The sequence below is a fragment of the Channa argus genome, chromosome 17 (genome assembly GCF_033026475.1).
Source record: "Channa argus isolate prfri chromosome 17, Channa argus male v1.0, whole genome shotgun sequence".
Lineage (NCBI taxonomy): Eukaryota > Metazoa > Chordata > Actinopteri > Anabantiformes > Channidae > Channa > Channa argus.
Window position 1 is genome coordinate 13,259,787 of NC_090213.1, and position 26,648 is coordinate 13,286,434.

At 40.3% G+C, this 26,648-nt stretch overlaps 2 protein-coding genes and 1 long non-coding RNA gene across 4 annotated transcripts in view; 2 read left to right on the forward strand and 1 right to left on the reverse strand.

Moving 5' to 3' along the window:
• The window catches only part of LOC137102583 (uncharacterized), a 29,428-nt gene extending 20,613 nt beyond the window's left edge, over positions 1-8,815 (reverse strand). The window contains exons 1-2 of the long non-coding RNA XR_010911244.1: positions 8,754-8,815; positions 8,445-8,587 (exon numbers count right to left, since the gene is read on the reverse strand). This is a non-coding gene — a long non-coding RNA (uncharacterized lncRNA). The remainder of the gene's footprint in view (positions 1-8,444; positions 8,588-8,753) is intronic.
• Positions 8,816-8,852: 37 nt separating this feature from the next.
• Positions 8,853-14,999, forward strand: LOC137102582 (very long chain fatty acid elongase 4-like). Its single transcript, XM_067482237.1, has 7 exons — positions 8,853-9,117; positions 10,626-10,717; positions 11,554-11,741; positions 12,393-12,473; positions 12,964-13,135; positions 13,271-13,398; positions 13,707-14,999. The coding sequence occupies exons 2-7, from the start codon at positions 10,651-10,653 to the stop codon at positions 13,986-13,988; spliced, it is 918 nt and encodes a 305-aa protein (XP_067338338.1). The 5' UTR covers positions 8,853-9,117; positions 10,626-10,650; the 3' UTR covers positions 13,989-14,999.
• Positions 15,000-17,607: 2,608 nt separating this feature from the next.
• Positions 17,608-25,764, forward strand: LOC137102702 (microtubule cross-linking factor 3-like). 2 transcript variants are annotated; one of them, XM_067482475.1, is made up of 10 exons: positions 17,608-18,857; positions 19,290-19,514; positions 19,742-19,900; positions 20,063-20,131; positions 20,628-20,897; positions 21,005-21,388; positions 21,905-22,567; positions 22,718-23,075; positions 23,531-23,602; positions 25,646-25,764. In XM_067482475.1, exons 1-8 carry the CDS (start codon positions 18,099-18,101, stop codon positions 22,826-22,828), a joined length of 2,640 nt encoding a protein of 879 aa, XP_067338576.1. In that variant the 5' UTR covers positions 17,608-18,098; the 3' UTR covers positions 22,829-23,075; positions 23,531-23,602; positions 25,646-25,764. The 2 variants fall into 2 exon arrangements, with proteins under 2 accessions (XP_067338576.1, XP_067338575.1); XM_067482474.1 differs by having other exon boundaries at positions 23,563-23,602.
• The last annotated feature ends 884 nt before the right edge of the window (positions 25,765-26,648 follow it).

The following is a 26,648-nucleotide window of genomic DNA, read 5'->3' on the forward strand; positions in this document are numbered from 1 at the left end:
AGAGTGTGCCGGGCAAAGCGGATCAGAACAGTGAGAGGGAGGGTATTTAAATTTTCCTGATTAACTGATAACAAAGTGCACATGCACAAAAATGGGCAAGAATTAAGAAATTTGATGCTACTCCTTGGTCCACTTCCAAAATCCACCAAAACTACAACAATGGTGAACAAATGAAACTGTGATCTCTCTGTTTTTAGTTTTGGCCAGGCTGTCCATCATTAACAGCAGCACACAGAACAGTGAATGGCTGCTTTCTTTCATCATCTGCTAGTCTAGCTAAAATGAGCAAATAATATGTAAACATGAAAACAATAAGCATTCACAGAAATTCAGATGATAAATAAATATTATAAACTATTAAATGCTGATATATCAGTATGTGCTGACCACCTGTCAGCACATTAATTGGTTTTAAAAACAGCTTCATCTTTACCAACAGTGATTTTGTAATGCTTATTTTCTATCAATTACTGAACATGTTTTGCCATAATTACCATTTTCAAAACTGTTTAAAAATGTTGTTTTATTAGTGGAGTACTGTAGATAATCTGCTTAGTACTTGAGTAAAAGTACTTGAAGTCTTTTTCAAGCACAATAGTTAATAGTACAGTAGTTTTTTGCTTCCAGCTCTGCACAGAGTGTATCACATTGTGTTGCTTATGGGGCTATGTAGCTGCAGACTGGTCAGAGTGACCATGCTGAACCTTGTCCTTCATGACATTGTTAAGACCATCAGTGTTGTGGCTGATCCGGGTACACTAAATGACTGCCAAACCTGCATTTTTAAAATGTTATCAGAGGTCATTGGCATTTTAAATCCAGGTTCATGGTGGTAATGATCTCAGGGCAGCACATTGGCACAGGTCACTGAATGACGTCAGACTCTAACCTCAGCTGCAGCAGGGTCGCAGGCAGTGGGTCAGCCCTTTGGCAGTGCATCCAGTGCAGATTATCATTAACAGAACGTGACAGTACTGAGAGGCTTTGAACTCTCTGGGGAAGGTAAACGGATTAACTACTGACTGCTATACCTGCAGTGCCTACCTAGAACTTATCTTGTTCCAATTCCATACTACATACAGTACTAATATAAGAGCATATCATGTTTAAAATCTTTACTCTAATATCTCAGTTTACAACAGATATCAAATTTGCTAGACAGTGAGGATGCTGTTGATGGACTGTAATGTCCAGGAGATAGTCACAGCTGCAAATTCCAGCTGGTACCTGAGAGCAGTCATTCAGATCTCCACATTTCACTGAAAAACTCGCAAAATAAATATTAAGACATTTGTAAAGCAACTGGCTTTCTATTTGTTAAGAAAAGCAACATTTATCTGTAAGGAACATTACAAGTGTATCTGTAATGAAAAGCAGAACGTAGCCTGTCTCCTGTAACCAGTATAGTTTGCAAACCCACATGGGGCAAATTTGTGATCTGTGATGCTGGCCCACAGAAACAAAATTTGTCTTGACTTGACTTCTGTATATCTGAAGATAAACCTGACAAAGGGTCATCAAAATATTTGACATAAAAACAAACCAGGGGTGTGAGATACACAACCTCTTTAAGTTCCAGATGGTGATACATAGTCAGTAAAGTAAACCATAAATCATTAATACAGTAACTGTATTAAGTGAAAAAAAGTGAGACAACTGACAATGGAATTACCTGTGAGTCTTTAAAATGTGTCTGTCTTATCTGGCATTTATTAAATTGTTCATCTTGTAGTTCCAGTTATTGTAGCACATAACAAAAGTAACGGCTTTGCCATAAAGTGCTACCAAGATAGTGTTATGTCTTTAAATGAAATTTGGAGCTTTTTAATTGGTTACTCGTTATTTATATTGTTCCTTCACTAAGTGGGAGTGAAAGATTTATTGGAACAAAATCAGCCAAAATAGGACAGCTCAATTACATTTAAATTGGCAGTGTAGCCTATGTCCCCATTATGGACTGACTTGGCAGAGCTGGTCCTGAACCAGCTGTAAATATAATTAGTGACCACATTGTGCTGGAAGTGCCTCACCATGAGTCCTTCCACACCACAGTGGCAGACTTTCTCTACTGGCTATACTTCAGTCTTCTTGTAACACTACAACTGTTTCAGTGACTGTTTTGTGCAGCAATACACACTCAAAACAAGTGGCTCCACTGTGTGCCAGTGACAAAAAAGGATCAGATTTCTTGTCACAATGCCAAGTCAGTGAACAAAGTTTAACTTCTTCCAGGTAGCTTTAGTCAAAGAAGAAAAATATTTTCTCAAAATATTATCATACTTTACCCAGCACAGACCACCGTACGGTCCACATCAAGAATTCCTCAGTATGTAAGAGGCCATAAAATGGATAATGAGGACCGTGAAACTGTGTTTTTATAGCATGTAAAGAAACTGTTAATATAAAGGTAGTTGAAGAAATAGTGGACTTTTACAGACGGATCTTGGTCACAGGGTTACTGTTGTCCAAATGCTGATGTGTTTCTGGTGTAATTAAGTGTCCTGTGAACTATGTTGACATCATCACTGGGTTACAGAGAATATAATAACAGATGAGAACAGAAAAAACACCTCATAAATTGTAGAGAACATTTTTAAAACCAGTCTTCAAAATGCTCTCACATTGTTAGCAAAATAACTGTAATATCCTGCAGTTGTTTTATTATTGATTATATAAGCCCAGATTTCATTAAGTGCATGAAACAACAGTTTTTTTGGTTCACTGCATAGGTTACGATATGGCTGAAGTCTGGACAAAGAATGCCATTCCTTATTAACAGAGAGTGCAGCTTAGAGCCGAGACTCAGATTTCAAAAGGTGAGAAGAAGAAAATGAGCCAAGTAGCCCCGCCCCATAGAACCCCCACCCCCCCACAGAGGTACCACCTTGGGATCTCATTTTGTATTGTGACTGTGGTCATGTCTATGGTATAATCTTACAACCCGTTTAAGCTCACTTTAGCTAAAGTTCAGCATTTAAAGAAATTACAAGCGACACCCACATTGTTAATACTGCTTGTTAAAAAATTGTTAAAACAGGAAAACAAATAAAAAATAAATAAAATCCAGCCGTCCAGTTCTTACTGTTATATTGTCCTAATGATGAGGTGTGAACATCCCTGAAATGTTGCTCTAGTTGCATGTTGTGAAAAATGTCACAATGAATGTCATCCCTGGTCAATAGCATTCCCTTAGAATTACACAATTAATGTACATAATCTTTGCTCTAATATTATTACTCATAATTATCAGATAGATGTAAGTAAGGATGTGTCACTGCCTTATTTATCATATTGTAAATAATTAAGGACTCCGTCATTTATATATCATACAGAAAACACTTTTTACTAAAACTAAATGTGGACTGTCAAAAAAATGCCAGATGTAATATTTACTGGTATCTCTTATACTAAAAAGCCTTTATCAGATTTTTTCATTTTATATCTCATCTTTGCTTCTCAGAAACTGTGGTTCATATTTAACTTGCTGCAATTATTAACTGATCCTGCAGGAGCCTTTTACCAGAAGTGACAATGAAGACATTTTTTTTGCCAAGCAATCCAAATGCAGAAACACTTAATAGTAAAAGGACATTACTGCATGCTCAGCCAACCAAGCATATATAATTATAGTGAAAAAATGTGCATGTGCATGTGTCTATATGTGTCTATATGCAGACATAAAAGTGTAAAGAGACATTTGGCATGTGGATATAAATGAGACAAAATACAGAAGAGAAACACTGAAAGATGATGATGGATGAAAAAGGTTTTGCGTTGAGAGAAGGAAAGGATAATACTGTGAATAAGAAAACAAAAGGGAGGGGAAAATGAATTAGAGAGAAAAAAAGAGGCAAAAAAGTGTGTGTAACATTATAACATGAATATTGGTTTTCCATCATCAGTCAAGTGTTGAGCTACTTTCAGCATGGGGCCCCTCAGGACTGGCCACACACTGCAGGGGCGGGGTTTCCCTGACAAAGAGGCCAAATGAGGACACAACATTGTGTGTGTGCACGTTTAGACTACATATATATGTGTGGAGCTCAAATCCTGTTTTTATGGGAAGCAGTAAAAAAAGCCCAGTTATTCTCAAAATGGCACAGGCTGTGACCTAATGCCAGATCTTGTGAGCCTCTATAGACAGAGAGGGATCAGCTACTGAAAAAAGCCAGTTAAATCTCAGCCTGATGCATATGCCTTTTGAATTAAAACCATATGAAAAGACTCTAATGGGACAGCCCCTTATCCAGATTGCACAGAAACTGTGAAAGAGAAGAGCAATTAGATGCAGTTGGAGAAACTGAAGTTAGAGCAGGAGGACTAATTATAGGACCATGGATTTGCTTGTTTATTGGATAATTGTTTTGGGGAATTATATAATCTACTGTGATTAACCTTACATAAAATTACAGTTATTTAGCCCTGCTTTAGCATGCTACTCTTTGAGAGAATTGTCATTGTGTCCAGGGTACACGCGACCGTTCACCTGCAGTTGGACACCGCAACTCTTATGAGGATAGCTATCTAACATGATGGATGGATAAATTTATCACTGTACAGCTAAGATATCAAGAGATATATAGAGAGAAACCACTGAGAAAACTAAGTATATATACATACATATTGTGAGCCAAATCTGCCTAAGACTGTAATTTCCTGGCTGCACGTGCTGAAAAAGAGGCTGGACTCCAGAACACATCTTGATTGAGTTATTCCCGTCTGCACTATTCCTCTCATACATCATCAGAAATCACCCAGATCTCAGCCAGTGGTGATAACAATGATCAATTCATGTGCATCTGTGTCTTCCAGTGTTGGACATGTTTGTAAATGTGCAGACAATTTAGACTTTATACCTAATCCAGTTATAGGATCGCTGTGTGAAAAATGTAGTCCCTTTATACTGTAGCAGAATGTTTTGGAAAGCAGTATTTCCCAAAATATTTTAAAGCCATGTAGTGCTCCAAAATTCATGTGGAAAATGGTTCGTCCCAGGTGGATGGCTGTGAATGTGCCCTACAGAAGAAAGTTCCCCCAGATATTTTGTTGGTTTGTGCACAGTATGTTCCAGCATAAATCAGAAGCTAATTTATGAATAGATGGATGCTTTGAGAGCTAAAAAAAAAAAAGAGAGATGGCTACGCTTTGGCATTCAGTGGGTTGAAAGTTGTAAATGTTAACCTTTTTGAAAATAGAGTGACAGAAGCATGTAAAACTAAAATACAGATGGTTAAAAACATACAGGCCCTGGGTTAAATAAAGAGAAAGAACAAGAAAAAAAAAAAATCCAGAGGAAGAAATTAGAAGGGGTAAAAACTGGAAGTTCTGTCAACAACACCTGACAGTTTAACTCTACTATACATAGCCACTTTGACACACATACAAAGATCATATTCAATCAGGCAGTAAAAAGTAAGAAATGACTTTTTTGTAAGAGCTATTTAATAAATGTATTGGTACATTCCAACACAAGAAGACAAAAGTCTGTGGTAATAACACAATAATATTCTATATGGACAATAATGACATTGCTTGCACATTTTATTTAGCTTTACCAATTTTAAATGGAACATGGTAAAAAAAATATGCTGCTATATATCTCTTTAAGGGTGATGGTTTATCATCTGCTTTTTTTATTTGGTGCTCATCCCGTTGTAACAGGGGTTACTAAAATTCATCTAAATTCTTTATCCCATTCTTGCCTCTCCATTCACTCCTAAATGATTGTGTTCCATGACATCTTGTTTTTAATACATTTTTTAAAATTCAGATTTCAGGGTGTAGTATTTAAGGGTTTCCACAGAAATTCTCTAGTATATTTTACCACTGACTCATTATTGAGACATTTCCTTTTCCAATGAGTATGAGATGTTATATAGTTTAACTTTCTAAGTTTATTTAAACCCTTAGGATATTTCATGATTGTTATGATTGAATATGACTAAGGTAATACCAAGCCAAGATCTAATACCAAGTTTTTACTTCCCAATACTTCAAATATATTAAGCTAACTCTGATAGCAACACGTTGATGGAAATTTAGTGCGATTAGTTTTAAAGTTCATTCTCTCCTCCACTATACAAAGAAGCTCTTGTGTTACAATCTGGCTACTGCATCCACCAGAGGGCATGCTACTGCTTATCCAGTATGTCTTGTTGTGAGGCTTCACATCTTTATCTAGAAATTTGACTATCGATCATGCAATGTCCCAGTAGTGTTAAGATATGGGTTCATACTGAGTGATATATAGCCACTCTGCTAGGCTGACTAGCTCACTCACTGGAGGCTGGAGTTGCACTGGAAGTGATTTTTTTTGTTAGATTTTTTTGTTTATTTCTGTTATATTTTTCACTTTGGCTATCATTACCAAAGCTAAAGCATGAATATCTACTTGGCGACTTGCTTGTTTCTACTTGCACTGACTTCTTCCACAGGTCCTTGTGGAGTTTAGGATAATGTGCCCTGGCTGTGAAAACAGATGTTTATGCGCCTTTGATTGTTAAGGATCTGGAGCAGAAAAAAAACAATTTTATTTAACTGCAGCGTGACTTGCAGGCTTGCAATTTACAGTAATATCTCTGGTTTAGATTTGAAAATGATTAATAGGTCAGCCTTTTAATAAGCACATTCATTTTGCATCGGTTCAAATCAAAAATGAGCCTCAAACTATTAAATATCACAAAGCCGAACAACCACAACTCAAAAGGATTCACTTTCCAGATGTAATGTCACATGAGCCATACCAGTCTTTACAGAAAGTTGGCCTGACTGTAATGAAGGCAAGAGATGTAATTGAACTAGTCAGGGCAGCTTTAATGTGTGAGTGTATTTATTCAGCCTGCAATCTACAACGAGCACGGCTTTCCAGGTTGCACTGATGTGACTGGTGGAAGTATAGACCAGGAGCCATGACATTTCTTCATTCTTCACATTCTTCATTTGGCAGATTCTCAATATGCCAAACCAAGTGGTACAAGGACAAGGTGTGTGTGTGTGTGTGTGTGTGTGTGTGTGTGTGTGTGTGTGTGTGTGTGTGTGTGTGTGTGTGTGTGTGTGTGTGTGTGTAGATTCTTTCAGGGGGGATCCGTTTGGATATTGACAGACCGGTTCTACATTATGTGCCAACTTGCACCGCCTAAAAGATGGGAAAGCATATACCCGAAGCAGATTCAGCTCCAGATATAAACATGCTAATGTCAACATCCACAGTCAAAGAAAGTAATAGCTATTTCAATATTTACAGTATTGTGAGTTGCAGACAATGCAGAGATTGTGCTGCAGCTCACTTTTAGAGTGCATTTGTATCCCTTTCTTTACATTTGCAGGTTTAAAAACGAATTCTGCACTTACAGTAAGTTTATCAACTGTGAAGTGCACCCGTTTTTCTTTTTGTCAATCACAGACACTTTGAAACATTCTAAGTATGAATAGTCTTCTCTAACACTACCCTTCTTCTGCAAAGCCAAACAAGCGTGCTCATCCTTACAAGGATGGGAGGATGCTTAGTCTGTAGGATATTTTAGAAAGAAGAGGTTTTCTTTTCCCTAAGCAAATAACTGCAAGCATGGTAATTACAGTGTAATTGCAGTCATGAAATGAACCATCAAGGCAAAAGTGGAACAAATTGGGCCAACTTTTTTTGTGCATTTTTGTAAGTAGGCTACAGACAGAATTTAACATGAAATTTGCAATTTTACTCCGCAAAACATTATGTTATGTAGAACAAGGTTATTCTATTGTGTGCCCATCAGTGTTTTATGTAATTTATTTTTGAAATATTTCAGTGATTTGTTTATGAACACACACACACACACACACACACACACACACACACACACACACCGTTTTGATCCTCAGCAGGATTCAATAGATTGATTTGTGCCTTAAATTCGTCGGGAAATGAGAAACATGCGTTCCTCTGAATCATCATAGTCTTATAGGGACAGAATGTTTCTTACAGACACAAAGACACACACACACACACACGCGCACACACACACACACAGCCACACACTTCTTTCCTTTACTGCTTGTAGCAGCTTTTTGGTCCTTGGACCAGGTTAGAACATTCCAGTTGGATCTGTCGCCTTAGCTCATGGAAAAGCAAAGTAACAGAACAAAACCAGAAATGACACAGGGAACTGATAGAGCACTGGAGTCTTTCTAAATGAGCCATGTGCTCAAAACCTCCACGGTGTGTGAAACCTTTGTGCCAGGAGACAATGGACACAGTGGCGCTGAGGAGCGGACACTGCCTATTCCATGGTAATTTCAATCAGACACTTGGTTATTCAGTAGTGATGTACACTGTTTGCATGGTGACTAAACAGCCCAAAACCCGAACTAAACTTAGAGAAATAGCTAAATTGCACTACAAATGGAATGACGACCAATGTGTCTGGGTTTTATAAATCTGATAGATAAGGAATTCACAGATGACTCACTGTAAGAAATTGAGTCTGGTCTTCTTAGGCTGTGTCACCGCAGGAGGGCTAGTATTTGTCGATAGCAGGTGAGTGAAAAGCCACGACAGCTTGACAGCACCACCTAGTGGGACGACCCGAGCAGGAAACAAGATGGCAGCTCCCTGCAGAGTACATGGATGAAGACAGTTGTTTTTAGAATGTGGAAAAAATGCATTGAATTGTACCTGTACACAGAAACTCCTCAGTATGAAATAATGCCAATTTCCTAAGCCGTTGAGCAAGTCAGTGAGTTAGTTCTTTATTAGTTAGTTAGTTGGTTACACCTACCACCAGTTAAGACCAAAGCGCGATGCTGCCAAGGGCTGTCGCGCGCGCAACACACAGGCTACAGGGCGAGTATTCACGCATGCGCAGTTGCGTCCGGCTTCTCCGCTTTCATCAGATTGGGAGAAGATGCAGCGTCTGAGTGGTCCGATTGCATAATTGGCCCATCTTAGTCATAAATGTTCACTTGCCTTTTGTAGTTTCTTGCCAAATTGCTGTTTAATGTCGAATTGTAACCTGAGCATCGTAGAAGCGGATTAGCGGTGACGGCAGAAGAGGCGGCCGGGAGGGACGCAGTCATTGAAACGAGTTGGGCATCAAATTGCACCGAATGTCATTAAGTTACACATTCTTAAATATCGAGGACGTAAGTAGCTGCATCCTTCCTCGACACTGTGTGTGTGTGTTTTTTTTATTTTTTTTTGTTGTTTGTTTGTTTGTTTGTGGGGGGGAATCTAGTTTTCAACATGCTAATTGCTTTTTAAGTATTCACTGTAAGACATTCATTGTAGTAAAGTGTTATGGTTTTGTTAACTAATGATTGTCCACAAGGAATGAATTATTTGATTTTGATTTTTTTTCATATTCGTTATAGTTTGGGTGGAAGCTTATCTCCATCAATAGTCGCCTTCGCCTTTCTTCAGCCACTCCTCCACCTGTTAAGCCTGTGGCGAACCTTACAATTGAAGAAACGATAAGAAACAAATGCATTTATTTCATTGCCTGGCGAACTAACGAGACCTCTTTCAAATCATATATGCAGTCTGAGGCTAATTTCATTCTTATGTTATTATTCCAAACATGCGACGGCAGCGCTATTCTTACAATGTGGAGGTTTTATTGGAGTTTTTCCTATTTTAGTATCACATAGCACATGTAGGAGGATAACTATCAAACAGGTTTGTGGGTCGTTGGGCATTTGTACTTAGGCTACACCTAAGCTCGTTGATCAATTGAATTTAAGCCTCTTGAGCGGCCCGTGCGAAACCTGCTGACACATGCGCCCCTGTCTTTGTGTGTGCGCACAACCCCGGTTAACCCTCTCTATCTTATTTCTCTAAACCAAACCCTGAGTGGGTAGGTTATTATAGGAGCTCATGCAGAACTTGCAGATAATCAAGTCCTTGTAGGCCCATGTGAATTATTGCTCTGCAATACACTTTCCTGTCACTGATGGACAGTGCTTAGTGCATGCTGAACTGGTAATTATTTAAAGAGCAGTTCATTTCATTGGAGTCAATGAAATGAACATCTCCCTCCCTTGAAGGTGTACCATTGGGTTTTTTTTCCGTCTGTCCTGTTTGCTAGTACGTTAAAGGAGGTTAATAGACTTAAACAACTATATTTCATCTGTCAATTTATCTGGTTCAATGTGTAAGGGACGAAAAGAGTTTCAGAAATCAAGAAAATGCAATTAGCACTGCAAAGAGCATTACCATCTTGTAGAGGTAATATTACCAATTTGTTTCAACTGTGGGCAAGAGTTTCTAGCCTTTTCCAGTGATGTTGGAAATAGTGTAATTGGACTACTTTATCCACTCATATATTATGAGCTGAAGCTTTCTACTTTGTTCCATATAGTCATTTTAATAATAGTCAGATGGAGAAAGTGATTTAGGATCAGTCCAGACTTCACTGGCCTCTTTAAAATGAGCACACCGACTAATACAAGCAGAAATCAGTTAGTAGCAGTTTATAATAGAATTGGGAGAGTAACACATTCTAAGTGCACAAAATGATTATATAATGTAACTTCTAACTACTAGTTACACTGACTGGCCTGTAATGCCAGTAGTTACAGGCCAGTCTGTAACTACTTAATTCATTTAAGTAGCTCTCACTGACTTTGATTCTTTCTCTCTTCCCCCACTACAGTTTAATCAGGACCAAAGGCAGAGCCATGGAGGTTGTAACACATTTTGTGAATGACACTGTAGAATTTTATAAATGGAGCCTTACTATAGCAGGTAAGATCTTTGCAATAAATCCTCTCAAGTCAAAGCATGCTGATGATAAATAATATCTACCAACACGTCACATAATAGTAGTTGTATTTTCATGATTATTAAAAGTTTACTGAAACTGATTGTCCAGTGCTTTTATTGTCATACAGTCACCATTATTACGGAACTATTTAGCCCCCCTCTTACTTGTAGAGATAAGTGAGTCCACAAAAAGATATAAAACATTTAAGATCATGTATTGCTTTGCAGATAATATAAAAGCAAAATTGCATTGCATATTTTGAAAGGCCAAACCAGTAAGCAGTCACTGGCAGCTTGTACAAAAAGCCTGTTAAGTTACTCATGAGATGATGTCTTGTCATGTGATGCACTGTCCCAGTATCTTTGCCTTGTAGCTGTTATTCAAATAGTAATTTCTCATCAGTAAAGGCCACCAGACACAAAAGGGAAAAACTGCAAACGGTATGTTGCAAAAGCACTGGATTTTACTTGAACAGTTGGTCTGAATAGTGCAACTTATTTAGCACGTTTAGTTGTTTGTATCTGAGGGTGTCTGGGTGAAGTAAACTTTATGGTGATGATAATTATATGTTTTATTTATAAGTGACTTTCAAAACAATCAACAAACAAATAAAACAGAAGACAATGAGAGGACAATACAATTACAGATTATAGTGAGTAGGCGATTTTGAACAGGTAGGTTTTAAATGAAGACTAGAAGAGAGTGTGATGAAATGAAGACGTTTGCACTGACCTACGGTACTGAATAACTTACAATCGCCATTCTTTTGTTTTACTTTACTTTTATTTCTTAAATTTTCTCATCCATTGTTCTCCAGACAAGAGGGTGGAGAACTGGCCAATGATGTCATCTCCCTTCCCCACCCTGGCCCTCAGCTGCCTCTACCTGCTCTTCCTGTGGGTGGGGCCTAAATACATGCAGGGCCGTCATCCCTACACACTCAGGAAGACACTCATAGTCTACAACTTCAGTATGGTGGTCCTCAACTTCTACATCGCCAAAGAGGTAGATGTTTGCCTAAAGGTGCCTATAGATGCAACATGCATTATAGTGATGCATGCAAGTTTATAGCATAGTTTAGCCTGACAGGACATGTCAGGGATGACTTGATCTATTAAGATATTATTATGTTCAGACAGTATTAGTACTACCAACTACAAATGGACGAAAGTGCATTTTCAATTTCTAACATTTGTATCATGTAATTTTTGTGATTTTTGGTTGATATTCTGTCTCTATGCTTTCGAATATATCTATGATAGAAATGATTGCCCCTTCATTTCTTTGGAATTGGGCAAACGTACAAAATCAGCAGGGTAGAGCATGGAGATTCTGGCTGTAACATCCACTCCCAGAAATATCTGATGCTTCCCAGTTGTGTTCATCTTCCTTATTAAACAAAAAATTATATGTATTCACATCAGTTGTTGCTGTGGCAAATTGTCTGTCTCTGGGGGCGTCTGGTGATCAGGTGGTTAAAGACTTGTACCATGTAAACACAACAATTGATGTCCCAACTGGTGGACCTTTGTTTCTTGTTATACCCCTCGCTCTCTATATACTGCCAACTGCCAAACAAAAGCATAAAAGCCCCCAAAAATATGTTTAAAAAAGAAAATAGTTTTTATCTGACCATGGCTTCTTTCTTTTTCTCAGCTCCTAATAGGCAGCACAGCAGCCGGGTACAGCTACCTCTGTCAGCCTGTCAACTACTCAAATGATGTCAATGAAGTCAGGGTAAGCTCCCTTCTCCACACAAACTGCACCACACATGCAAGTGCATATATACACATGTCTGTATACACATGTACCAAGTGTAAAATGCAAGTTTTTGCTTACATTTACTAATCACATATGAAGCATCGAGGTTTATCAGGTCTAACAGGTAAAATTATGCTATGTTTCTATAGTGTATATGAGCGCATTTAGTTTGATGGGGGTAAGAATTGGAAAGCAGTAGATAGGATTTCAACCAGCCTGTGCTTAGAGAGGCAGAGTTAATTTGTCTCACCACCATCACACTCCACCCCAGTCTCCTCCTTCAGGCCTTGCTCTGTGATACATAATGCCACAGCACTCCACCTTTTGAGAGAAACCGTGTGTGCTGTCTCTTTGTGGTCGTGTGTATCCACAAGCTGGCTTATAGCAAAGTTTAATTTGTTGCTGTCTAGTGTCCACTGAACTAAGCTGCGATAATTCAGTGTACTTTTACTTTTTATGTCTTCAGATAGCATCAGCTCTTTGGTGGTACTACATATCCAAAGGAGTGGAATACTTGGACACTGTCTTCTTCATCCTGAGGAAGAAGTTCAACCAGGTCAGCTTTCTCCATGTCTACCACCACTGCACCATGTTTGTACTCTGGTGGATTGGCATCAAATGGGTCCCTGGTGGACAAGGTGAGGAAAAGGTTGAGGAAATAGCATTTGTTTACAAGAGAAGCAATACAGCATTATATTTTTTCACATACATCATTTTAAGAGGCATGGCTGTTATCACATCTGACTCAAAGTCAACCTTTAATTTGTCCACAGCATTTTTAGGTGCAACTATCAACTCTTGCGTCCATGTCCTCATGTACGGTTATTATGGCCTAGCAGCCTTGGGACCTCAGATGCAGAAGTACCTCTGGTGGAAGAAGTACCTCACCATTATTCAAATGGTATCAATCTGCCAAACATTTAATGCCATTAAATGATAGTTTTGTTGTGTGGTCTAGGCATTTAAAAAACGCAAGCAGATTTACCCGTTCCTGTTCAGAGATTTATTCAATACTGGTGACAGTTGTGGTGACATAGCCGTTTATATTTAGCAATATACCAGTCTCATTGCTTTTGTTATATAAAAACAAAACAGCTATAGTTATAGAGCATGTTTTCTATTTTGTCATTGTGCTCCACTTTGTTGTCTTTTGGACTGTTTTCATTTAAAGTTTTGTAATTCTCTGCATAAATTTTGTGTGTTCCACAGATCCAGTTTCACGTGACCATCGGCCATGCTGGCCAGTCCCTTTACACAGACTGCCCCTTCCCTAACTGGATGCAGTGGGCTCTGATTAGCTACACTGCCTCATTTATTATTCTCTTTGCCAACTTCTACTATCATGCTTACAGACGTAAACCCTCTTCCTCACACAAAGGAGACAAGCCTGTTGCAAATGGCACTTCTGTGGTGACTAATGGTCATAGCAAAGTGGAGGAAGTGGAAGATAATGGAAAGAGGCAAAAGAAAGAAAGACCGAAAAGGGATTAAGAAATCAAGTCACCTGCTTGGTATTAAACAGAAGGAGGAAGGAGAGGGAAGGAACAAACAGAAATTCAAACCAGACAAGCTTCAGCATCCCTGCAAAAAATTGAGACAGAAGTGATTTGTGACCAGGTTGAGAAGATGAGTGCTCATCAGTGTGTGTGTGTGAGTATGTGTGTATGTGTCTGTGATGGTTTCTGGTTTTGAAAAGAAGAAAATTGTGTTGTCTTCATTTATTCAAGTCAAGCAAAATGCACATTGTGCACAGTAAGCTCCATGCTCTGCTGTCCAACAGTGTTTGGACTATAATAGGACCAAAATCTAAAAAACCTTTCAACCAAAAATTCACCTGTAATTTTTGTACGCTGGCATCCAGTATTAACTGAAAGCTTAACTAGTCTTTAATAAGCTACTTTACATTCTAGTGCTCTAAAGAAGTTTTAATGAATTTAACCATTGCCAACAAAAGAATAAGCACTTATACTAAAGGTTCTTTTGTTGGTTTTGGGGGGAAAACTTGTTTACGAATAACTGAGCTGAAGATTAGCAAAGGAAAAGTTACAATAAGTTATCACACCTGCCATCTGCTACTGTGTATTTAAATACTCATCCTACATCATCTACCAATCCAGCATGTCACGGAAAAATATGCTTCACTAACAAAAGATATGCAGTTTTTTGTGTTATAAAAGATTATGGTTTAAATGACTGGGAGAAAAGTGTAGTTTCTTTTTAGTGTTTATGCAAATTTATGGTTTATTCTATAATTTTCTTCGTGATTCCTCATACTTTTTTGTTTTTTTGCCGTGCGACGTAGCTGAGTTGCAAATCAAGACATTGACGTTCATCTCAATATTGTCACTCTGCCATATAGTACCGAAGGGAAACGCATTCTAAAAAGAGCTTCTTCTTTTTTTTTAAGAAAACATGATAATTTTTTTGTCTTAATATAATGAAAGCGACAGAGCTTTTTCTGGCTGCACAAACTGAAATAAAGACAATGTCAGCACCCTGTTACTTAATGTTTCTGTGTCTTTTTTTTGTTGTGATCAAGTGTACATATGCAGTACATTGGCAAATGCAATTGTAAAACTTAAGTTATACGTTACTTTACTGCTAAACATATGTTTAAGATCCAAACTTTCAGCTGAAACCTTCTCACAACCCATTTTCTCTCTCCTCTCATTCCCCTACTTTGTTCGTCTCTCTTTTTTCCAGAATGGAAAGCACTCTTACACTGTCGGTGTGTGTGCTAGAAACAGAGGAAGAGGTAGCCTGTCTCTTTGGTCTGTCCAGACAGATCTGCCTTAATCTTTGAGGGTAAATTGGCTTTATCTCTAAAAGAGCTTATGTCTACGTCACGCTATGAGTTACCCAGGAAAGCAGGTCACTGGAAGGGAATCCTTTACTAATCTGCCACCAGGTTGCTGCTGCAACTCTGAAACTGAATGTATTAGTTAACAGTTGCCTTTGACGATTTTACACCTCATCCAAACCCCCTTTTTTCACAAGCTTGTCAACCATTTCCTCATTAGCCTGTAACAAACAGACTATAACAGGCTGCTCTTTCACCACACCGGATTCACTAATGGTAGCTAATAAATTATTTATCCACTATCCCTTTTTTTTCCCAAAGGCTTTAGCTCAGACTCATTCTGTTAGTGTCTGCACCCTATTCCTCATGTCATGTTTTTTTTTTTTACCCTTTGCGACCTTTTTCAGAACTTCCTGTTATACATGGTCTAGTTTGTACACTTCCATCCTGCCCTGGGTCACCACCAGCTGTCTCTTTGTACTCATGGCAACAGGGTGGAGATGGAAGCAACACCCAATTATAAAGTGTAGATATAAATGATCCTGAATGAGAGGAGGTGTATTTGTCCTCCTCAGGGACACAGAGGGATCTAAGTCAGGGACTAAGCGGATTGCAAAAGGGCCAAGGCTTTTCTATCAAAGACATTTAGCAGGTCACTATAACCTTGTCATTGCTGTTGCTGCAAAAATGCATATGCATATGTCTGCATGCACACACATCCCATGGGCCCTGCATACATTTTAAATATTTTATATTTTGGGGAGGAAAAATATCTTTAAGCAACATATTTTAAATAAAGGCAGATTGCTGATCATGTGTTTAGAACTGGACTTTTATGACTTGAATGACAGTGTCCCACTGTCATTCAAGTGACCCACCCACTCTTCTAAAAGGTCATATGTGTTAGAGGGTGAAGGGTCAGTTTGCTTGGGTTAAATCCCTGCAAACCCAACTTGTCACTTACTCATCTCATTAGCAATTATATGACTAAGGAGCTCATTCCATCCTTACAGAGTGGAAACACTCCTTGTTTTATCTCTCCAGAGGCAACCTAATAATGTAACATTATGTCAAAGTTCAAACCCAGTACACTGAACACAGCTCTTGAACTGATCCCGCCACTTAAATAAAAATAGTAGTAAGTTAAACTAAAGATTTGAGTTAGGTTGAAGTTATAAGCCCTTAAATTAGCTCTGTGTCCCTTTGCTTGCCCTAAATGTGGCCATATTCACACCGCATTCACAGTAAGACAGTGTAAACCTGGACCAAAAAATGAATGTCTAATTAATAACACATATTAATATTACACTTACATGTTAATACTTCAGTAAGTTTAAATGTTCAGAATGCAATGCTCTTTAAAACAAAGTGCCACTACTTATTCATGCATTTCCTTCTATCATTAAATGTAAATTAATATATTTTGTAAAATGTCCCTGGTGCGATGCATATTGTCACCTTTAATAGCACATTCTGCAGAAAATTGCGTCAAAATTATTCCTATTATTGCTGTTAGGGTTTTTACATTTCTGACATTGATGATGATAGCTTTCATTACATACTGTAAGGTTGAGGGAAAGAGTCAGGAACATGGGGGAGTTCACAGCATGGAGAGGAAATGTGGCAATTGCATGGTTGTTGCAGAAGTAGAGAATGTATTGAGAAGAAACTCCAGGGAGGATTCAATGTCTATCTTGGACTGTGTCTCTGTCAGAGTGTAATAAATAGGTTCCAGAGCTATAGTGAGGAGGTTTTTGTGTAGGGGGTTGCACCCTCTGCTGGGGCTTCTGGTCAACCTATTTAGTCATCCAACCTGTACCTGGAAGCTTATTGTTTAAGGTAATTTTCCTCATAAACCTCTGTGAACTGGAAAACTCTAAGTGTCTAAGTCTAAGTTTTGTGAGTACTGTACAGTATTAATACGATTTGCAAATTTGAGGTTTAAGAAGTGGCTGTAAAAAAGTAAAGTAGGGGGTGCCCCAAGTGACAATGACTAATAAATGTCTTCTTCTTCTTCTTCTTCTTCTTCTTCTTCTTTTTCTTCAGATTTATTGGCCGTTGGCAGACCCCCTTAAATGTGTAGTACTGCCACCTCCTGGATTAGAGTGTGGAGCATGAGATTGGCAGCAAATAAAACTACTGAACTTCTCTCTTTTAGATATTCAATTAGATGACTGTTGTCATGATGCTTGACCAAGACGATTTTCTAGTGTTAAATTGAAATTGAACAGATTCCTGTTGATTACAGTGCCCATGCATAAACCAGCTGAAAGCTAAAGCATGAAGGGGGGGGGGGGGGGGGGGGGGGGTTGTTTTGATGGAGCCTGTTTAGTCTGTTTAGGAAACACGGTACTTAAAAAAGGCCAATAAAAGAAACATCAGCTTGAATTTTCTAAGGGTGGGGGCTTGGATGTATAATGAGGGTGGATAGGTCGCTTCCTGGTTACGTGGATTCCCGGCGTCATGTGGGCCCGTGCCCATGCCTGGTGCTGCCCTGTGTCAGCGGCTCAGCTCTGCGGTAAGGATTCACCCAGACTCTCTGTGAAACTGCATTTGTTGAAACATTTTTAACAACAGTCCATTTTTAACAGCCAAAACAAGCAGGCCGACACCTTCAAAGTTAGGCATGGGTCCGGATGAGCAGATGAGTAAGTGTTGGAGAAAAGCGGCCTCTAGGGGTATGGCTGCCGAAGGCATCTTCCTCCAAAGTAAAGTTTTAAACTAGAGTATTTGCATTGTGGTACATAATTGAAATCACACAGAGGTGTGTAATCAAAACCCAGATTTCAATTTGAAACTATATGTTTGGAATGAATTCAATGGAGCAGAGAAAGGAGCCACCGGCCGCCAGCAGCGCTGCAGGTCTTCCATCGGCAGACAATAGCGCAGGGAGGAGGAGGCATCGCGCTCCCTCACAAGCTAGAGCCCAGGAAGTGGCATCCAAGAGACCTCCCAGACCGCCGAGCACGTCCAAGTTTCATTTTCCTGCAGGAAAGTGCACAAACACTGAGGTGAAGGAGACACTGAGGTCCGCAGACGGAAGGGAGAGGGAGCCCGAGAGCCGCCGCGGTGCTGCTGTTCACCCGGATGGTGCTGAAGCTGATTTAGTCAGACCAAACAGGGCGGATGCTTCAGCGGAACCGGCGGCCCGTCGCTCTGCTTTACGCTTACCCTTCCTTAAAGGCGACTCCTCGGAGCGTTTGCTGTCCGACAGAGCCCTTTCTTCCTCCTCTGTAAAAGAGAAAGCGAAGAAGTCCGGAGAAGAAGGCAGCAGAGGGCACAGAAGCGGTGCGTCTGTGGGCTGCGGTGCGGGCCTCGGTTTGGGTCTGTGGAGAGGAGGATGCTTACAGGCTGAACTGATTCACTTCCATCTGCAAAAGAGACTGAAAAGAAGCGGTGCAAAGATGCAAACCAAGTCGGAAAACATGGTTACAGAGGAGGCCGCACTGGAAGAGCCGGAGCCGGCTGCAGAGGCGACAGAGGCGGGGCCCGTGACACAGCAGGACCAGGCTTTTCAGGAGGAGATGGAGAGACTGCTGGAGGAAAATGAAGATCTCAAGGTTTGATATGTGCTAAATGTTATGTAGCTTGGTTTGCTGTAACGAGCTTGGAGTAGACAGACATTGTGTCACCTCACGCCAAAACCCGACATTTTGTTTGGTTTTCACAGGCCCCTTAGGATGGACTGTATCGTTCATGCCATTACTGTAAGAATAACACTAAACATCAGCTGATCTGTTAGTTTACCATCCTACCTGCCTTCACCAAGAGCATCAACTGAAAAATAATATGACAAATTAGTTATTGGTCGTACTGGTAGTGATCTGTTAGGATCAATGATAGCTTTTGTTCAGAAGAGTCCCTAAAGATAAGAGCTTGACTTACAATGTTTGGTTCATGTGCAAAACAGAATTTTCTCCATCTGTGGAGTCAAAATTCAGATACCTCACTAAAACAGCAGAGAGTAATTTTCTTTTCCATCGTTCTGCTAGTTGGAGATTGAAGAGATGAGGACCGAAATGGACGAGATGAGAGACACTTTCTACGAAGAAGACACTTGTCAGCTGCAGGAGATGAGGCGTGAGTTAGAGAGAGCCAATAAAAACTGCCGGATCCTGCAGTATCGTCTGAGGAAGGCTGAGAGGAAGAGGCTGCGCTACGCCCAAACAGGAGAGATCGATGAAGAGTTGCTCAGAAGTCTGGAGCAGGACTTGAAGGTAGAGGAGCAAGGGGAAGCACCTCAGTTTTGTTGCAAGTGTCTGGGTGCAGTTTGCAGGGAACTGGTTTTATTGGATTTGTATGTTCATGAATCTGCATGCAAGCATTTAAAGTAGGCGCTACAAAACATTTTTTACAAGCAAACACAAACGGCCATGGTGGTTTTGACTTTGCAGGAGTCCAAACTACTTTACAGTACAATTTAATCACACTAAAACCCCTGCAGGTAGCAAAGGATGTGTCTGTGAGGCTGCACCATGAGTTGGAGAAGGTGGAGGAGAAACGAACAAAGACAGAAGAGGAGAATGAAAAACTGAGACAGAAACTCATAGAGGTGGAAGTGACCAAACAAGCTCTGCAGAATGAACTAGACAAAACCAAAGAGGTAAGTGAGCACTCGCATCTGTCAGCATCAGCTCCATCACTGAGCACAAGGTAATTGAATTCATGGCCCATTTGTAGTCTACAAAATGCTGGAAACATCACAAATCACAGTATAATTATCGAAATGTAAGCATTCATTTTTTAATTTACTGTTTTCCAAAAGTCTCAAAAGAGAAGAGGTAGTAAGGACGTCCAGAAGACTGACAAGAAGGCAGCACAGACGCCAACTGAGGTAAATGTTTTATCAAACGAAGGAATCATTTTGTGTCATGGTGTTTTGCTATTTTCCATGAAAAATCACATTGCTCAAAGTATTAGGGGGATTTACCAGGATCTGGAAGATCTGCTGAATCAGGAGACCTTTCTCTTGTCTTCCACTTTGTTGCATATTTGTGAGGTGTTTTTTTGTATGGATTATATATATAAGCAGTAGATCCAAAGCGAATACTTCAGTCACTTGAAAGAAAAGTTTATTTAAACAAAAGTAGAGAGTGTACAGAGCTCTAGCAATTACTTCAGACTTAGTAGACATCAAACATCCTCTTGGTTCAAGGATAGTTATTGTTTTGGTTCAGGAAGACGGGGGCACAAAATCCTCTCTTCCTTTTTTCGTATGTCTTTCCATCTCTATCTTATTGCAGATAGCAATCTTCAGAACTAGGATTAAGTTGGATACGTTTTCATCCTAAATACAAATTGGTATATTCTCCGTTCTCTCTGTGCTTCAGGAGGACAATGAGGACCTTAAGTGCCAGCTAGCTTTCATCAAAGAGGAAGCCATGCTTATGAGGAAGAAGACGGCCAAAATTGACAAAGAAAAGGACCGTCTAGAGCAAGAACTACAGAAGTACCGCTCCTTTTATGGAGAACTTGATAGCACCCATCCAAAAGGAGAGGCCGGAGGGCCACCTACCACCCGTGAGTCAGAATTGAAGCTAAGGCTCCGCCTGGTGGAGGAGGAGGCCAACATCCTGGGGAGGAAAATTGTTGAGTTAGAGGTGAGAGCAGGCATGCTACATGGGGTTTTAAGTGGAAGTTGTGTTTTTCTTTCAAATAAATGTCATTATTTATTTAGTTTTTAACCTTTCACCCTTTTTCTCCATAGATTGAGAACCGTGGTCTGAGAGCCGAGCTTGATGACCATCGTGGTGAAGGAGAAGGAGCTGGAAGCTCTGGGTCTGGAGCGATGGGCAGGCCGGGTGCAGGGCGAGGCCTAGGGGATGATCTGACGGAGCTCCGACAGCAGCTGCAGTTGGTTGAGGATGAGGCAGAGCTTCTGAGGAGGAACCTAGCTGATGCAGAAGAACAGAACAAGAGGGTTACTGCAGAGCTGAATAAGTTGCGGTTCAAAGCTGGCACCCACGAGGGAAGCACCAGACATGGAGGTGGAGGAGCCACAGGGGGTGTGGGGATAGATGGAGCAAGGGCAGAGGCCCTGCAGGAAGAGTTAAAGGCAGCAAGGCTACAGATTAATGACCTAAGTGGAAAGGTATGAAAAGTTCCCTTGATTTCTCAGGACAAGATATGAAATGTAGCCTTACTAAATATGTTTGTAAGGTGTGGGAATTCTCCACCAAATCTTATTTTCTATTAGATTTTCTAAATCTATAATAGGTTTGGTCATGATGTTATCAGCTCTCTGAGTCTCTATGTAGCCACAGTGGTGCTATGGGCTTAATGCAAACATGTTCACAAAGATAAAGTATAATATGCAAATTGTCACTGGAAAAATTCAGACTGACTTGGTGATGATGCCAGCTGGAGAGTTAAGTGATCGTCATGACAGCATGGCTGAGTCCAGACGTTTAATTCCAAATCACAGATTTGAACATTCCTAATGTTGCTAAAAGATTAACAGTCCACTGGGAACCAGCTCTACTTTCAGAAATTTCTTACCAATCCATTAAACATGTCCAGGACCAACATTGCCCTCCATCCATCCATCTATGATGCAAGCCTGGCTAAAAACAACTCCCCTCTCACTCCCACCTCTCTTTCTCTTCAGGTCATGCAGCTGCAGTATGAGAACCGTGTGCTCCTCTCTAACATGCAGCGCTACGACCTCGCCTCCCACCTGTCCCTGCGGCCAAGCCCAAGGGACAGCGATGCAGAAAGTGACGCAGGTGGGGCAACAAGTGGTCGTCGTGAGAGTGACGAGGATTCCACCTCCTCCCGCCTCCTCCCACCTCACCGCAAACGCGAGGGCCCCGTAGGTGGGGAAAGTGACCCAGATGAGGTTAGAAACAATAACGGCAACAGCCACTCCCTGACACCCACACGGGGTCTTTACACTCCAACTGGGCCTGAGGGTGCCACCTCCTCCTCCTTGGCCCGCTTACTGCCTGGTGGCCAGTGTAGCCTGCGTGACAGGCAGCAAATGATTGACATCCGCGTGGAAGCAGAGAGGCTAGTTCGGACCATCGACCGGCTCATTGCTGACACAGCCACCATCATATCAGAGGCGAGAGTCTTCGTTTCAAACGGTGACCTAATGTTTGGGAGAGTAGGGGAGGAGGGGGAAGAGGATGATGGCAGCAGGATCAGGGAGCATGAGCTGCTGTATCGCATTAACGCCCAGATGAAGGCTTTCCGGAAAGAACTGCAGGCCTTTATAGACAGACTGGAAGTGCCCAGGCTGGAGGAAAGGGAGACAGAGGAGCCACTGTCGGTGAGAGAAAGACTAAATATGCATTTGATGGCTGTACAGTACATGAATTATCTTATTTAACACTGACTCTGCTTTTTCATTTTTCTCACTTGATCCAACCTCCTGTTTCTCATCTGTTATGATTTGTCACTCCACTCTTGGTCTGCCCAGATGTTCCAGCCCATCATTTTGCTCATCCTCATACTCGTGTTATTCTCTTCCCTGTCTTATGCCACTATCTTTAAATTAGTCTTTCTTTTTACTTTATTCTTTGTTCTGTGATGCATCCACCCCCCTAACACACATGATCCCTCATTTGTTTTTCTTTTTCTTTTGTTTTGTTTTTTTTTGCTGTGTTAATTTTTTTTTTTTGACTCACCACATCATTTGTTGCTAAGGTAACCAAAAGCACAGGAAAAGCTCAGCACTTGCCAAGCCTGCACTCACATACAAGAAAGTGTGGCTACATTCAGCACTGGAGTCTGTGTTACCCAAACCACATTACTGTCTGCATCAGTCCCTTAGAAAGGTGAGTTTCAGTATGGAAATGTGCTTTAAGAAACATTTTTACACCATTATAAAAGGGAAACAGAGGGAAAAGTCACAAACAAGATCAAACGTGTTAAATAGTGAGCTGCAGAGATGTTTCCCCTTACTTCCATTAACGCTATGCCAGTTAGGTGGCTAACAGGAGATGACTCTGCAGCTTTGCATTTAGCATTAGCAAGTGTAACACTTATATCTATATTACAGACAGATATTCACAGAATGGGTTTCTATACGTGATACAATGAAAAAAAAAAAGATATGCCACAGCATGCACATACATATACACAACTTAAAATGGGGGTCATATAGTTTAACATCACTAACAGTGAGCTTTCAAGGTCACTAGACAGCAGGGGAGGAAACCTAAATCACCTTTCCATGCTGCTTTATGTCCTGGTTGAACCATGGTACTAAATATACTTCCTCTTGTAACAGGTTATGACAGCAGTCATCTCGTTGTCTTTCAGAATGACACTTCCTGTGCCGTCCCGCTGTTGTTGCTTCAAGGTAAATAGGTTAAAGTTTGTTTTTTTGTCCTCCTCCTTAACCCTTGAAAGATTTCCCATTGGTTAGGGAACACAACAGGTGGAGTAATAATTCCAGTCATCTTGAGACTTCAAACTGGAAAGAATTCTTATGGTCCAGTAGCGTGCCAAATGTCAGAACTGGTCCAGGAGCAGAATCCCTGATTGGCAGCAGCCATTATTAATCGATGGTGTGGCAGATAAACAGTAGCAAATGGCAGCAGGATGAACACTGTTTCAAGTTACTCCAGGATTTTATGTGAAAATTCATTTCATACTTTGATCCCATGGACAGTTTGAAACATGTGATGCCTGTGCTTTTTCCATTATTTTTTTCCAGTATTTGATTTAAAATATTGTAAAATATTAAAAGCTGATAGTAACCAAATAAACTAAAATAAACGTCACCACACATGTTAAATTCTGAAAAAAAAAAACATTACCTAACATTTATTGCTCATTGCAGCATCATTTTTGTGACTTCCTTCAATAGAGATATTACTGACTGTGACACATTGTTACTCACTGTGTCACACACACACGTTTGGCATCCCTTGCATGATTGATTTGCAGCAGAAAATGATCACAAGACAAAATCTGCCCAAGCATCCTAAAGCAGAGTAGCAACAGAGACGCCTATTGGCTGAGGAGTGGCCGCGGCTGAAATAGCTATGTAAACACTTTCCCTCTCTCCGTGAGTTCTATTAATTATAGCCAGAGTCCCGGTGACGACAGTTGTCCCATGGGGACTTCAAACGTTGGAATAAATTTGACATTATGATATCTGATCCTGGCACCAATGGCGCGCCCACGTAAACATTGGGGAGCGGTATAAAGGCTGGGTACCCCAGCTGGAACAGAAGTTGTTTACTCTTTTGTACAACCCTCCGGACTTCACTTCACAAGTGGGCAGTGATAAGGAGAAGGGGGCCCTTTAAATCCAGTCCACTGGGTTTTACGTAACAGCGGAGGAAAACTTAACGGGGAAGTACCAGAGAGGGGACTAGACAATTTGGCTACAAAGGGTGTGAATCTGTTGGAGACGCTGAAGCGCACAAGACGCACACCGCACAAGACGCACAGCGCACGGACTGGAACAGGCTGATGGTTTATACAGGAGGGCAGAGAAAAAGTTAATGTAGTACAAGGTAAGGAGAGCTGTTTGTTTCTGAGGCGTCAGTGAAAGTTGTAATAGACGTTTTGTGCCTTAATGTAAGTTTAAATTAATAGTAGCAAACAGAGGCTGTAAATCGAAATTTTTGACTAAAAGGTAAAGCATTAATAGTTTCAGACGTCTGATGTTTTGTCAGCGCGCATTTTATAACATTTATTATTATTATTATTACTTATTCTTAGAAGGCTAATGTTTGTTGCTTAAATGTGTTGTTTCATTTGCTCTCTGTGTCCATGTCCCATGCGCACAGGACACGTACCCAGTTTACTATGCATAGTTACAAGATTATTAATATCTGTACTCTTACATCACAGGTGGGAGGGAAGCGGATGATAAATTCGGGCTCTTTCGACCAGGGTAGTTGTCTTGTTCAGTAATGGCAACAACAACAACAACATTTGCCTTTTTTATAGGATTTTACCACCATGCCAGTAATGGATTTTTACTAAGCCATATTTATGAGATTTAAAGATAGATATGAAGGACATGTCTTAAAAAAACAAGTCAAGATGAAGGATCTCGAAGATTCTGTGTGACTGTAGAAACAACACAATGCACAGATTCCATCTGTGCACCAGTTTGTTTCCAATAATGGCCTGTGCATGCTTCACATTTCTTTCTCTTCCTGTGTCACACGATGTACAGTGGCAGGTCGGAGGTTAAAGTGGCCACAAGTCTAAACGCTTTGCACTGCTGATGTGCACACGTCATCGGTGGGATTGCATGCCTGTGAATTTTAGATAGGAACGCTAAAGGCGAGGATTGTAAATATCTGACCTTTGTGAGGGAAGAAAGTGTGTGTAGGCCAACCATTAACAGCCCTTTTAAATGCCTGTATGTTTGTCTTTACAGTGTTTCCAGGTCATCAATCCTTTCATCACGTACTGCCAAACCTACTGTGACCTCTGACAGAAAAGTGAAACAAGAGAAAGAGGAAATTGCCATTTTAAAAAGTGGGTGTTGTTTGACCTGCATCATGGCAGCCATTGATCTAGAGCGTGGGCTGGAGCACAACGGCCGGGGCTGGGGGCAAGAGAGGCCTGAGCTGATGGACAACTTTGACTCAGAGATGCAGGAGTGGGAGGACCAGCTACAAGACATCCAGAGGAAAATCGAGGAGGTGAAGATAAAACAATTTAGCCCACGTTGCTCCTTGTTCTTAAATCTCTGAAGTGACACATTGTTTTGTGTCTGAAAATGTGTTTTCAGTTTGACTCCGATACACAAGTACTAGTGCCATAAATCTACCATTTTCCTCTCTTAATTAGTCTCTACTAATCTATACAGCACTATTTTCACTGATGTGCAACCGCAGAGAAACATTCAGTAATTTGGGTTATGCAGAAATATATTTGTTTTTAGATGTAGAATTATTCATTCAGGTTTTAAGCAGATAAGTAAAAAATGCATCTACATAGAATTCGTTTAAATTAGTCGAAGACTTTAGTTTAAAAATGATGCATTAACATGACACTAGTTTTTCTCACTAAAAGATGTATAAACACACTAATGGTTTTGTTTCCAGGTTATTAGGTGCTTCTTTAATCTCAACGCATGCCTGTTGCATGTGTGTGTGTGTGTGTGTGTGTGTGTGTGTGTGTGTGTGTGTGTGTGTGTGCATCATAATACTTAAAGCCTCAGAGGAGCAATGATAGAGAAAAATAGTAACAGGTTATTAAAATGTGATGTGCTGACAGACATGCTAAACACACACACACACACACACAGGTTTTCTCTCAATCACACAGTGGATACTGAAAAAGTATTAAAGGTTGAGACAGCAAACAGATACTGTACTTGTGTAAAAATGATTAACATGCTCATAAACATATGTTCGGTTGTGCAGGCGTTTTGT

Excerpts from the sequence above, each read along its gene's own strand:
- LOC137102582 (XM_067482237.1), top strand. The coding sequence starts at position 10,651 with ATGGAGGTTGTAACACATTTTGTGAATGACACTGTAGAATTTTATAAA. Across the intron at positions 11,742-12,392 it reads ACTTCTACATCGCCAAAGAG|CTCCTAATAGGCAGCACAGC; the intron begins GTAGATGTTTGC and ends TCTTTTTCTCAG. Across the intron at positions 13,136-13,270 it reads ATGGGTCCCTGGTGGACAAG|CATTTTTAGGTGCAACTATC; the intron begins GTGAGGAAAAGG and ends ATTTGTCCACAG.
- LOC137102702 (XM_067482475.1), top strand. The coding sequence starts at position 18,099 with ATGTTTGGAATGAATTCAATGGAGCAGAGAAAGGAGCCACCGGCCGCC. Across the intron at positions 19,901-20,062 it reads AACTAGACAAAACCAAAGAG|TCTCAAAAGAGAAGAGGTAG; the intron begins GTAAGTGAGCAC and ends GTTTTCCAAAAG. Across the intron at positions 20,132-20,627 it reads CAGCACAGACGCCAACTGAG|GAGGACAATGAGGACCTTAA; the intron begins GTAAATGTTTTA and ends TCTGTGCTTCAG.